The sequence below is a fragment of the Zeus faber genome, assembly GCF_960531495.2.
Source record: "Zeus faber genome assembly, chromosome: 6".
Taxonomy (NCBI): domain Eukaryota; kingdom Metazoa; phylum Chordata; class Actinopteri; order Zeiformes; family Zeidae; genus Zeus; species Zeus faber.
In genome coordinates, this window is record NC_137201.1 from 21,688,300 (window position 1) to 21,702,010 (window position 13,711).

Sequence of the window (13,711 nt, forward strand, 5' to 3'; positions counted from 1 at the left end):
GACGACCACCAGGACTACACACACACACACAAAGACACACTCCATATTAAGGGAAATGGTTTAATTTGGAGACAAGAGTCAAAGAAACACACCACACATGAACAAACATTGACCAAAAAAAACATTGAGTCTTTCTACACACTCTGCTATGGGAAAACAGAAAACTCTACATAGGTTAAAGCAAAAGCCCAAACTAAACAGAGAGTTTAAACTGCAATAAAACTAAGACACTTATCCACACAAGTTTTGCTAAATTCTGATGACCACTAAACCATGTGGACAGCAGCACAATACTAACATGAAACTTACCACGATTTAGAGGATCCCAACCCCCCCGCCCCCAAATTAAAACTCAATAGCGAAGTGAGGAACACGCGGAGATCCATGTCTAAAATCAAGAGTATTTTGGAGACAAAAATTAGTGACCAAAAATTGCTTGACACCAACAAGAGGCCAAACTCGAGACCTAGTCAAGACGAGGCCACATTGAGAGGCCAGACAATTTTTTCCAATATAGTTTTTTTCTTTAATTTCCAATATAAAAAGCTTCACTGGTACAAAATACATATGAACAACCAGTTGTAGAAATTGGAAAGCCTATTTTTGTCCTTTTGTTTTTTTTAAATCCCACCCAGTTCAAAAAAGTTGATAAAACAGAAATCTATGTGTACAGATCACATCAAGATGCACCCACTTTGGCTTTCATCAAGACAACTAACATCTATGCAAACGGTTTGTGAACCATGAACAAAGTTCTATCAATTATCAGACAAGAAAAAATAACATAGGATGGACTATTTCGAGACCAAGACAATATCTAGAGATGCAAGTCTACCACACTATCAAAAAGCACTTAAAAAAAAAAAAAAAATTATGTCAAAGCAGAAGAATGTGATCAGTAAGATTTCTTAAAATAGAATGGTGTTTGTGATGGAAGCCCCTGAAGCGAGTCTTCACTTCCTGACGACGTTCTCAGTTGGTTTCTACGGTAACACTTCACCATACGTCTGCAGGTCCGCCAGTCGGTTTTGATTTCAAGATGTGAGCCCCGGCTGTTTCAAGGTGACGGACGGGTGCGTTTGCAAAGCAGAACTGGACTCGTTTCGCTCGACTTCAACCAGTCGCGGTGTACCTGCGTTTTTCTATCTTCTGTCCCCGTTGGTATCGCGAAGTGTTACGGTACGTCTTGTCTTACACTCACAAAATGGTTTAACCTTTAAAATGTTTGGGGTAGTTTATTGTGAATCTACATCGCTTTGTAACCAAGACTTGTTTAAAATTTAGTACATCACAATACACATTTACCAATAACTCAATACACAGAGTGGGGAGCACATGAGAGGGAGGGACAGAGCTTTCAGTACAGTGGCATAAATAGACAAAAAAGGCGAACTGCAGAAGTCTCTAACCAAGGCCTAATAGTACGATGTGTAGGCAGTATTTAGACGTATATATGGCACTTTGAGTATTGTATTGCATTTGGATAGAAAACCACACTGCAAAAAGCACATGCCCATATTAAAAAGTGAAATTAGTGGCTTTACAAATAGGGACACACCAACCATACACCATTCTGCAAACGTATCTCCCATAATTGTGCTTAACTCTGGCAACGAGCTTTCAAACTAAACAACTCCCTTGAGAACCATTTTCCAAATCGCGGTGCCATTTTGGAACATCACTAAACTAGAAACCGTGAAATCCAAAAAATAAAAATAAAAAAATTAATAATAATAAAAAAAACGAACTGGAAAAAGTAAAATAAGATGTCAGATGGTAACAATTGTGCATTTAGTATCTTAATCCCTCGTGTGATGCAATAACACACACAGAAAAAAACCCTGAGTCGACAACTTTTTAGCGCCACCAGGTACGCAGTATTTGGAAACACTTGGTCTGGGGAGATGCGGTGCAGCGGTAATCATTAGGATGATGTCATCACGCGACACATTGTAAACCTTGAGCTGAAATCAATGGAATGCATTTTGAAAACCAATGGTGCACTGGTGAATTTGGTAAGTTTTTAACACATGCTAGGCAAGTCAACTGAAACGAATTATTAAACGAAACTTTAGACGATTAAACAAATTATTCACGAGCAAAAACAAGTTGTTTTTTTGGGGGGGGGGGGGGGCGGCGGCAAAGAAATGTGCGAGAATTACTAGTACACATGATGTGATGATATATGTGATTATATATGACGTGTGATCTCTTCTTCAGGGACTCCCATATTTGCAGTTTTAAAAATGTGTTTATCCAGCTTTTTCTGTGGGGAAAACCGGGTACCGTCACAAGAAAACATTGTGTGAACTTAAAAACGATGTACACAAGTTTGACACATGGGCACTTAACCAAAGTAATAAGAACATTGTCTGGCATCTATGTTATTAAACATTATAAATCATTATCTTTCAACATGAGGCATCCATACTAAATCAAAGTAAAACATCCATTAATCAAATTATTAACAAGAAAGTCACCATAATGCAACAAGACGTACCATAGAAATTCAACACTAAGATTTGACTTGTTTCGTTTTTTTGTGTTTTTTAATGGAGGGGGAAAAAGTATATATATTCAAGATGTGACCCTTTGTGGTACTTCAAAATAAGTTTGTTCATCCCCAGAGTTTACAAATCAAAATGAATGCAGAGGATTTTTCTTTTTTTTTTTTTCTTTTTTTTTTTTACTTAAGCGTTTTAATTTACTATAAATGACACTGAAAAGGCTGTGTTGACCGAGCAAAAATCAATTTAGTCCTCTTTAAAAACTGACAAACTGAGGAACCCCCAACATAGATTGATGACATTACAACATAATCTACAAAAAACCCAAAGTCTGCCTGGGTTTCTGTTAGTTAAACATCTATAGATTCAATGGTATAAAATATAGGTCATCTAAGTGTGCATTTAAACCACAGATTGTCTATTTGTGAATCAGTTCTAAAAAAGTTGACTCATGTAGGTAATCATTTCTCTAGCCAGAGCAAATGTACCTTTTATTGTGCCATCAATATTTTTGAAAGAGGAAAAAAAAACAATACATTTGAGTATTTTTTTTTTTTTTTTTTTTTTATAAATGGGAGAAAAAAAAACAAAAACAAAAGAAAGATTTTTTTTTGTAAAAGAGCCTTGGTGAAAATCTTTACACTGCCGTAAATGTAGAAACCATTACAGAGCATTGAGGGTTTTTTTCTGATCTGACTTTCAAAAGTGTTGGAAAGTGGTCAAGAGCATTTGTTTTCCAAGCCAACATATTGCTAATGGCACAAAATAGCACAGCTTCGTGCCAATCCCTGTATTCAACTTTCAAGTTAACTTTACGAGAGGTAAAAAAAAAAAAAAAAAATTTTAATAAAATAATAAAAAAAAAAAACAACAACTTATAATTAAGCTAAATAACGAAAGAAAATCCCACAGGCTTTTAAACATTTGTTAAAAAAAAGAACAACTCTTGAGAGTAGGTATTTCATTTTCACATTGATTTTCTTGATCTCCCTCCCACCGGTCACATTTTAAGATAAAACAAGGAACAAAAGAAACAAAAAGGAATACACATGCAGAACACAGGTTGAGCTAAGGTCAAAGGTCAGTGGGTGGGCCAGTTATTGGTCAGACGAGCTTTAAGAGACACCACAGACAATGGTGGGATGATGAGGCCAGGAGTCTGGCTTGGCTTTTCAACACCATGAAGACATGCTAGGCTAATGATGGGCAAACAGGCATGGAGATTTGTTCTAAAAGGAAGAAAAACATAAACAGACAGAGAGGAGAGGGAAAGAGGGTGGAGAGAGAGAGAGAGCGAGAGAGAGAGAGAGAGAGAGAAAGTTAGGGCACACAACACAAGAACCTTTTAGCAATGACTCACAAACAAACTAAAACAATGCCATCCACCACCACGTAAGACAGTTTGGTTTAACCCCACCCCTCCCATCCCAACTAGGCTTGGGCGATTATATCGGCATATATTGTTTTTTGTTTTTTTTGGGGGCGATTTTCGTCCTTCTATTTTGCTAATAATTGAATGGTCTGCCTCCTCGAGATTTCAACAGTTTTAAATAATTAACCTGTAAAGTGCAATTCGAAGCATGCGGAAGTCAAAGCGCCGTGGATAATGAGTGGGACAGAACATGATAAACGTCAATGTAAGCCCTTTAAAACAAGTATAATATTTTAATTGTGGTGAAAACCGGGACAATTTGGTAGGGTTTGCCGGCGCCCGCAGCTTGTGCTGCTCCGACTCAATAAAATATGATATATAGTGATATATATATGAATACGTCCACTTGATTTGTCCATTTGAGCAGAGCAGACACCGGCAGCTTGTAAGAAGTCCTAGTATGCCAAGGAGTAGCGCCGGTACTGTGTATACCCGTGAGTACCGGCCCGCCTCGAGCTCTAGACAGTTTGTCTCCTCCACGGACCACTGTTTCGGTTTTAAGTCCATGCTGAAGCTGCCACAAAAATGGGGGTCAAAGTTTTAGTTTTCTACCATGTTCCACCTGAGCCGCACCGCCCTGGCCCCGCCCCGTGCGCGTTGCACACCCAACCGAGCGAATATATCGGCAATCGTTGGGCTGACGGCGGCCGATAGGAAAATTTATATATATATATATATATCGCCCAATCCTAATCCCAACCCCCACAAACCCCCTGGACAAAACAACACCGGCACAGATCCAAAAGGAACCGACACCACCAGACGCATGGATAGGGACGCCGACATGCACAGAGAAAGAGTAAAGTTGGCACCCAAAGAGATCCATCTGCAGCCAGTTCCCTGCGAGACTGGAGGGATGGATGGAATGACTGGAGGAAGCTGTTAGGAGAGGTAGCCTAGCTTAACATGGCTTCGAGGGAGAGAGGAAAACAGAGAACGACACAGAGAAAGAGAGAGAGAGATGGTGGCAATGACTAAAACGCCGTGTTACGGAGCCCCGCCCCCCACCCCACATTTAACGGTCGACAAACACGTGAACAAGAAAGACTCGAGGAGACCCAAACGAAAGGCCGAAGCACTGGGCTCGAAAACTACAGCGGCTCCACCTGAAGGCAATGAAATGGTATGGAAATACACTTGTAACCAGGGGGGGGCGACTCTGGGTTCACAAAGTAAAACTCCACCCCGGGACTTTTGAGTCAACCGCGCAGGCTCGTGAACGTGAACCCAGAGGTGGAGCAAAAACCCGGCGGGACTTTCAGTTTGTGAACCGGGAGCTATCCACCGCTGTTCCTTACTCCTTTTTAACGCCACAGAGACGCATAACCGCCTCCATCAAAAACACTGGCTTCAGTGTAAAAAGTCATAAATAATCTGTTAAATAAAATAAAAAGAAAACATTTCATACTATTCAAATAACATTGTGAAACCGAAAAAGATCAGGACACAGTTAAAATGTGGAACATTGCAACCGTTTAAAAAAAAAAAAAAAAAACCAAAACAAACCAAAAAAAGGAAAAAACAAGTCTCCCTCCGGTGGCAGGAGTGGGGTAAGACACGCCCTCTCCCCGTCCCACCGCCAGCGAGTCTCTGCTGTGGTGACCTTGGCTGGAGGGTGAACTTACCCTAGCAGTGCTAACATGAGAGCTTGGGATGGGGGAGGGCGGGGGTCGGGGATCAGTAGGGCTTGCTGTCGTTCTTGGAGCGTTTGAGCTGAACCTTCAGCCTCTTCATGCCGATCTGGAAGCCGTTCATGGCCTGGATGGCGGCCTGTGCCGACACGGGATTGTCATAGCTGACAAACCCTAGAGGAGGAAGAGGAGCAGGAAGAGGGGTTACACATACGGTATCAGAAATTCCACTCAACCGCAAAGCTCCAACAATTTTTCCGCAACACACCAGTGACCTGGAAGATATCTGGCGTTGCATAATCACATCATTTGCGCTTTGAAAACAAAACAAACGGGCGAGGGCTACTTCAACTTCCCGCTTTTCCGAACTTCGTAAACCGTTCCAGATGATGCTAGTGCAGGAATTACCATACTTCAGAACACCGCAGCCCAATTTGAATACAGAAAGGTTCCTGCGGCAACCCCAACCTTTAATCACAACTCTGATCAACACGCGAGACGACTGACTTCCCTAAACAGAAAACTTCTACGTCAACGTGGGCATATGGTGATGCAGTGCAAGCTAATAATCCATCCATATAATCATTTGCAAAGCAACAAATGTAAAAATAGGGTTAACAAATAATAATTAAAAAAAAAGTCATAAATGAAGAATAACATTCAATAACATCATTTAAATTCATGGCTTTGTTTTATTAGCTCTGATTACTTTTGTAGTGTAAATATTTAATAATTTATATTTTATGGTCATTTCAAACTCAAATTAAAAACCTTTTATTTATTGTAAATGACCTCTCACCTGCAGTACCTTCATGGCCCACCAAGGGGAAAAATACTTCAGGAAACATTGTTTGAGTGAATGCCTCTACCTGATTTGTAATAACTATATCTGTAATAACTGGTTACTAATGTTTCTTGTGTGTAAGTATCCTATGAATGCACCAACAGTCATCTCCAAACTATCGTCTAATTATCAATATCCAAGTATTCGGTCAAAAATATTGACAGTGTGTGACAATAGTGATACTGTCAATACCGCCCAACCCTACGCCCAATCCTAGCACAGAGCGAGTTGTTATTTAGCAGGGAAAGATTTACGTACCAAAACATTTGCTCAGATTGGTCTGTTTATCAATGAAGACTTTGGCAGAGACCACATTTCCAAAAGGCATGAACATCTGCAGGATGTCCTGGTCCCCAAACTCCTGGGGGAGATGGTAGATGAACAGGTTGGCCCCTTCTGGTCCTGTAATATCAGGTAAAGATCAGGGAATTAGCAAAAAAAACAAAAAAAAACAAACAAACACAAAAACCACGATAGACTACCTTCTGCACCGGACTGTGCACAAACATCCATGTGTCAATCAGCGGCGGAGGGTAAAGTTCCAGTCCCGATTTTAAGTCAACTATGTGGATTTGGTAATTAGCATCAACCCAGGGAGGAGCAAAAACATGGCAGGACCTTGACGTTCTTAACTTGGAATTATCAATATCTGGCTTAATGTTTAAATATATACATATTTTTTAAGTTAAATTTACGGGACAGGATTGGGTGAAGACCGAGGGAATGGGATGTCAGGAGGCTGTGGTGTGTAAATGAGCACGGTGCCTCCTCACCTTCCTTCTGGCTGCCAGCGGCGCTCTGCTGCAGCAGGGACTGGCTGTAGAGGGAGGGCAGGGCGGAGGCTGTGTACTGCTGCATCCCTGAGTAGGCCTGGGTCAGGGCGTCCATGGAGCTGGCCCCTGAGCCATTGGCCATGGAGGCCCCGAGGCCGTTCATGCCCCCCATACCTGACAAACATCAAGGAAACCCGTTAGTACGCAACAGTGACGACATGGGGTTGACAGGGGGAGTCAACCGGATCTTTAAAATGAGAGCGCACATGCCTGGAGTCCGTGTCCGGACGATTGCCACATAAAAATATATTCCCTTTGTTTATAATTTCTCATTGAAATGTTATCCCTGTGCATTTTGTAAGCTTCTATCTGTTTTATCCTCTCATGGTAACGGACACTCACTGGAAAAAAATAAACGACTCCTCGCCCTGAAGAATCTTAGTCTACTGATGGGTTTCAGACTGATGATTGGACTTGTCGACTTCTAGGGCCCTAGAGTTAAGTGACCTAGAGCGAAGTGAAATTCTGTCTTTACCATAAGGAAGGAGTATCATATAAACATAAAACTAAATCTCTTGTGTATCATTTGCTTTTGAATATCGCCCAGCCAGACCACCTGACCACAGGGGCCTCAGTTTCCCTGGTCTTCTGCACAGCACCATATGCCTTCATGGCATTTAACAAAAAACACAACAGAGTTAATGCAGCATTAACCATTAAGGAGAAGGGTCCTCACCGCTGACGCTGCTGGTGAGAGCGTTAAGGCTGTTGAGGCCCACAGAGTTCCCAGTCAGGCTCTGCAGGGTGCCCAGGGACGCGAGGGTGCTCATGGCAGCGCCCGCCCCAGATCCCACTGTTGCACCAGCTGCCAGGAATCACAAGACAATGACACAAACATTACCACAAGGGTGAATCAGTGGTTCACAAGCTCATCGCTCTAAATGTTTGTCATCTTGTCTGCAAAGTGTTATGGCCAGGAGAGGATGACACAGCAATCAATGAGGAGAGGTCATTACCACAGGGCAATATGCTTAACTCAGACAGATGGAGTCAATATATATTTACATAGACTTGGGGGTAAAAGGGGGTCCTCATAAAAAAATCTTTATTAGGTTGATTAACTCTCATAAAATAAATGAGGGATGGCTGATAGGGCTGTTAGGAAAACAGCAGATAGCAGGACGGCTTCAGTGTAACTGGATGGAACCGTAATGGGAGTCTGAGGAATAAGGCCCGCCTTATGTAGTTCGATGGGCAAGTACGGGTTAGAGATGCAATGAATTTATAATTTGCCGGTTAAAAATAGTTAATGATGTGTTTTTACAGGAAGGTAGTGAGATCATCATTTACGATCGCATCTTAAAATGCTCGCATAAATGCCATTCATGAGACTTATATCATCCCGTGTACGCTGATGTTCGAGGTACTGCACGGTGCACAGAACACCCATTTTGAGCCGTAAACTGAATTATATGACTCCCCTCTAATGAAAAAGATCAATCTTGGTCATACATTTTAACATTTCCTTTATAAATGCGATCTAATGGGCTCAGTAATCTATTGGAAATGTGGCTAGGCAAATTATACCAGTTGAAATTAGCACAAAGCGTGCAGGGAGGATGCTGACATGGGTTAGTACTTTTAGTGGGTCACGTCACCAAAAAAACAACAAACAAAAAACAAACAAACAAACAAAGGCAGTCCGATCTCCACCAACCGCCCAGCGCAATGAGTGGGGACGTTGAAATTTCGTCCATTTTCTAATTCTTTTCGGAATCAAGACACACCCCCTCTGCCCACTTCTTGGCCTTTTTCTAAGTTGTGCAGGGGGTGGAATTCCTTTCTAAATTACCTGGACTACCCAGAGCTGCCAGTGCTCCGCCTGCGGCGGACAGGGGGTTGGTGGAGGACTGGCTGCCAGACGTCTGGACTGCAGCCGCAGCCGCAGCCATTGTTGCCAGGTTCTGCAACTGCAGAGGATTCACACCTGAGGACGTAGAAACGCCACAGACATTGTTATTCTGCTATAGAGGAGGCAAAGCAGGCTGTCATTTTTTCCCAATGGGAAGATCTGAAACGCCAAAGATGGCAGTACCAAGAGGGACAGTAAAACTGGCTAACTGTGACATTGTGTTCATATTGTTAAGAAACCGCACCAGTCGTGCTTCAGATTCACGCTTGTCTTTGTTGTAATGTCAATCTTTGTGACACATTTGAGTTTGAGTCCTGCTTGGGGCACAAACAGGGAGCCATAAAGGTTGGTTCAGGTAACTAGTAGGATTCCACTCTGAAGCCACTGCTTAAGCGCTGTATCAGCGAGATCAGTGATTCTAGTTATTACAATACAGCTTAAACACCATTTCCCCTTTTTCTCTTATTCTACTACTTTTCAACATAGAGGAGGCATTTCACACATTACAAAGGTGAAAGATGAAAATTACCTTATTTCATGGGAAATTGTAAAAAGGAAATCTAACTTTATTGTACTAGTAACAATCCTATATAATTTGCAATTTAGAACTTGAAGGTCCCTGCCAATTGTCATCTCTTGCTTAAATGTTATATTTGTCTCCAAGGCTGCATTACAGTAATGTGATCCAATTTTCTCAACTTGGGCTGTTCCAGCCGAGTGAAATGAACAATGAATTCCTCTCCCAGCTTGGTCATCATGTCCAAATTGCTACCTAACCAAGCATGTATGAATTACAGCGGAGCCAGGGGACGCTACGGCCGCACCAGATCAATGCATCGAGATTGTAAAAGTAAGCCGACAGCCAGGAGGTAACCAGGTTTTCTGTTTGCGTTCGCCCGTTCATGCCAGCTTGGGAACAAAGTGGGCTAAGGGGAATGTCAACAAGGTAAAATATAGGCCATTTCCCCACATTCATCGATCACGGCAGCCTTGCAAAACGCTATTCAGAAGTTCCACACTTATGGATAATGAGAGCCTGTGGCAATTCTCTGCACTGCCTGCGCCTGTGTGTATTTATGCACACGAGGAACATGAAAGCAGAATAAAAATAGGCTCTCATTTTTGTGCTGTCAACGCGTCATTGTTAAATGATCTACAGAACACTCCCTCACTCACACACATTATCAAAATATTCATTAGTGACAGACCTGGATCAGTGCCATGGATCAGATGTCAGTTTGTCATGGTTTTTAAATACATTGTCTGCCTCACACAGCATGTACACGCAAACCATTTTCAGAACTGAAATTATGTTCCTTGTTAGACAACACTGTAGAAGTCAAAATGCATGAGAGAATTTGCGGAATATGCAATTGCATTGATCCATAAATGGCTTGTTTTGTTTAAATTAGGGGTGCTAAGGACAGTACTGATATTTTCGGTGCTCACTATTATTTGGCCAAAAAAAAATATCTAAAATCTCAAATCTAATATTTATATTGAATAGCAAATAATTATTGGACCTCTATTTTAAGTCTTTCATTTGAGTATCGTTATTCTTCCAGTGTATTGGCAGACACAAACTAGATGTTGTATGGCGCAAGAGGATCCAAGGCTATCAATGATAGAAAAAGTTCAAAGTCAATTCTTTATTTTTATATCCACGCAAATTTAGTTTGAATGAAAAATGTCGCCGCCCAGCTAACCGCCCATTTCATTATTATTATGCAGTCCAAGGACAGTTCCTTCTTCGAAGACACTACATATTTCCTCATGTCAACACCCTTCTGCCTCGTTATCAGAGTAATTTAATAAAGTTGTGCCGATGCAATCAATGTTTGTCTTAAGCAGCCAGTGAAACCCTCAAGCAGCAGCATTGATAAATGCGTCCATGACCTCGTTACGTTATAATGTGACTTGGCAGTAGGACTACCTCATGGGCTTGTGGGCTTCTAATCTTTCATGTTGATTTACAAAACGAGCATGCAGAGAGAGTTGCCTTGACAACTGAAGGACCGACTCACCCCCTAACCGCTGCATGCCACTGAAGCTGCCCTGGTTCCCGGAAGTTGTGGCCTGTTGGAGCAACTGTGTGTGTGTGTGACATGGACAGAGGGAAAGACGAAAGTTAGGACCTCAGTCATCCGTGTCGGGGACCGATCAGATCAGGAGGGGGGGCCAACACTTACAGCCAGGTACTGTGGGGTGAGACCTCCCAAGCCGGCCAGGTTGCCCCAGGTGGAGGCGCTGTTGAGCTGCTGGATCTGCTGCGCTAGCTGCTGCTGCAGCCGCCGCTGCTCCTTATCCCGCTGTGTGTCGGCAAACTTCGCCACCATGGGAGAGGAACAGCCCTAGGGCACGGAGCAGAGAGGACGGTTTAAACCTACCCCAATAGCACTCACAAGGATAGAGACAAACTTCACTGTCACTGCCAAAGCAAGGACGCAGGATGTCATCGCAGAGGTCCTGTTTATTAAAAGGATGCTCCGGTTTTTGGGAAATTTGCTTTTGGTCCAGCTTATCCAGATTCAGAAGCATGCTAACTGTGCTAGCTTAATTAAAGTCTGTAGAGGGGATAAACTAGCCGAGATCCTGGGAAATGAGAGGAAATACATATTCCTGCATCACAAAAGCAGAATTATTTAAGCAAAAGATCTTGCATCAGGACGACAAATAAAAATAAAATCCTAAAAATTTGTTAGATAGTTTTGAATAAAGCTTAATTCACTAACTATTTTGACTCTCCATCCAACAGGTGTATTAATCAGCTGTAAAGTGCTGCTTCCAGTGAGTTGGGGGTTGCCGGGTATGCACTGTAAGGCCTCGCGCCAGAACATTACTGTCGACCAAACTCTGTTGACTGAACTGGCAACCCTACAGCACCAACACCTTGAGTTTCTTCGGCTACTTTACAGCTGATCATCACTAAGATGGATGAAAAGCAAACTTAAAAGAAAACTGGAGTATCCGTTTAAGGTGGAATTATACTACGTCTGAAGACGATCACAGCATTTTTGTCCCTAATTAAAAATCTGTTGCATTCATATGCAGGCTGACACACAGATGACAGCTGTCATGCAATAAGCCGAAGCCAGGCCACATTCCAACAGGACAGCAGACCTTTTGGTGCCGAGAGGGTAGGAACCACGTTCATACACACAAGCCAACACAAGATGGAGAAAAGACTTGAAACAATGACAATCAAAAAAAACAACAAAAAAACACATCAGGTCAGACAGAAACAATAAACGGACATAAAAAGGAAAGAAAAAGCTCATAGTGATTGATCTGGCGAACAGACTGCCACATACTGTTCAGACAGACGCACAGACATGCGTTGTCAGGTGTTTAGTGAGTTGAGAACCAGACAGGGACCAGGCTTGACAGGGAAAATGGCTTCTGCACCAGCAACACCTCCCATTGCATCGAAGATGTGGTTAAGATAGGGGGGTAAAAAGGTGCTTTCATCAATGGGGCCTGCTTTTAATCTGGGAAGATGTGCGTTATGTTTGGCTGGGCTCCTAAAATTAGACTTGGTCGGATGCTTCACTGGGGAGCCTCTGACCTGCTAGCTGTCAAATTACTCCTGCTCCATTTCCTTAAAGACTCCACTGGATACGCAGGGAAACAGACCCAGATTTGAAGGAATCAGATAGCTCCAGTCTAGGCTAATGTTTTTTGTTAACCTACATTCAGTGGGGTGGTCTCGTTTTACTGTGGGACAAAATGTGGGCTTATAAGGTCGAGGAAGCGGCCTTCTGTGGTTTATCATCTCATAGGTAATGAGATGTAAAGTAAAAAAAAAAAAAAAAAAAGGAAAATTCAGCAATTTTTGGCCATTCGCTCTAGATCCAGTTGCTATGTGAGAAGCAATGTGTTCTTCAACTATTTTGGTGACAAGAAAGAAGACTTTTGGAATGACTCATGCCATGTTGATGAATGGATGCCTTCTGCTTTGCTTTTTTTTTTTTTTTTTTTCCTGGTTTTCCATCTTTTCAACACAAGGGGGCAGCAGAATGTACAGAGGAGGAGGAGGAGGAGTGGGGGAGATGAGAAATAGGTGCTAAGGGGTACAGTACCTCCATAGTCTGAGAGTGATGCATGGTTTTGATTGCATTCTGTGCCATTGCCCTGGTAGCAAATGTGACAAACGCACAGCCTGTAGGGGGGGGGGGGGGGGGACAATAGGAGAGGGGAGAGGAGGGAGGGAGGGAGGGAGGGGAGGAACAAGAAGAAACAAAACAAGACAAAAGGTTTGGACAACTCGTTATGAACCCCAAAAAACACATTGTACAGAGAATGGTGACTCCCACGCACACATAACCGCCTTCGCTGGTTAGCACACGGAGAAAGAACAGAACGAGAACAGTAACACGTGTCACATGAGCACAGAGAGACAAAGATTTAATCACCGCCCAGAGAGGCTTGTGGCAGTCAACAATGTGATTATGTACACATAAAACGCACACATAGATACACATTGAGAGGCTTTGGGGTGGAATGCACTGAAATGCATCGATATTCCTAATAACAAGACACTTTGTGGGATGCGGGATCTGTTCCAGAATTGCGGTTGCATCACATGCGGCTCCCAGAAGAGAGGCCGCTTGTT

The 13,711-nt window shown here is 42.5% G+C and overlaps 1 protein-coding gene across 2 annotated transcripts in view; it reads right to left on the reverse strand.

Moving 5' to 3' along the window:
* Positions 1–345: 345 nt before the first annotated feature.
* The window catches only part of LOC307231778 (CUGBP Elav-like family member 2), a 32,458-nt gene continuing 19,092 nt past the window's right edge, over positions 346–13,711 (reverse strand). Inside the window, exons 6-14 of one of the 2 annotated variants that reach the window (XM_080002606.1) lie at positions 13,179–13,258; positions 11,289–11,450; positions 11,124–11,187; positions 9,040–9,174; positions 7,924–8,052; positions 7,188–7,361; positions 6,673–6,816; positions 5,565–5,744; positions 346–3,736 (exon numbers count right to left, since the gene is read on the reverse strand). In XM_080002606.1, the coding sequence (XP_079858732.1) occupies positions 5,617–5,744; positions 6,673–6,816; positions 7,188–7,361; positions 7,924–8,052; positions 9,040–9,174; positions 11,124–11,187; positions 11,289–11,450; positions 13,179–13,258 (1,016 nt within the window). In that variant the 3' untranslated portion in view covers positions 346–3,736; positions 5,565–5,616. The remainder of the gene's footprint in view (positions 3,737–5,564; positions 5,745–6,672; positions 6,817–7,187; positions 7,362–7,923; positions 8,053–9,039; positions 9,175–11,123; positions 11,188–11,288; positions 11,451–13,178; positions 13,259–13,711) is intronic. The other variant, XM_080002607.1, reaches the window with a different exon arrangement.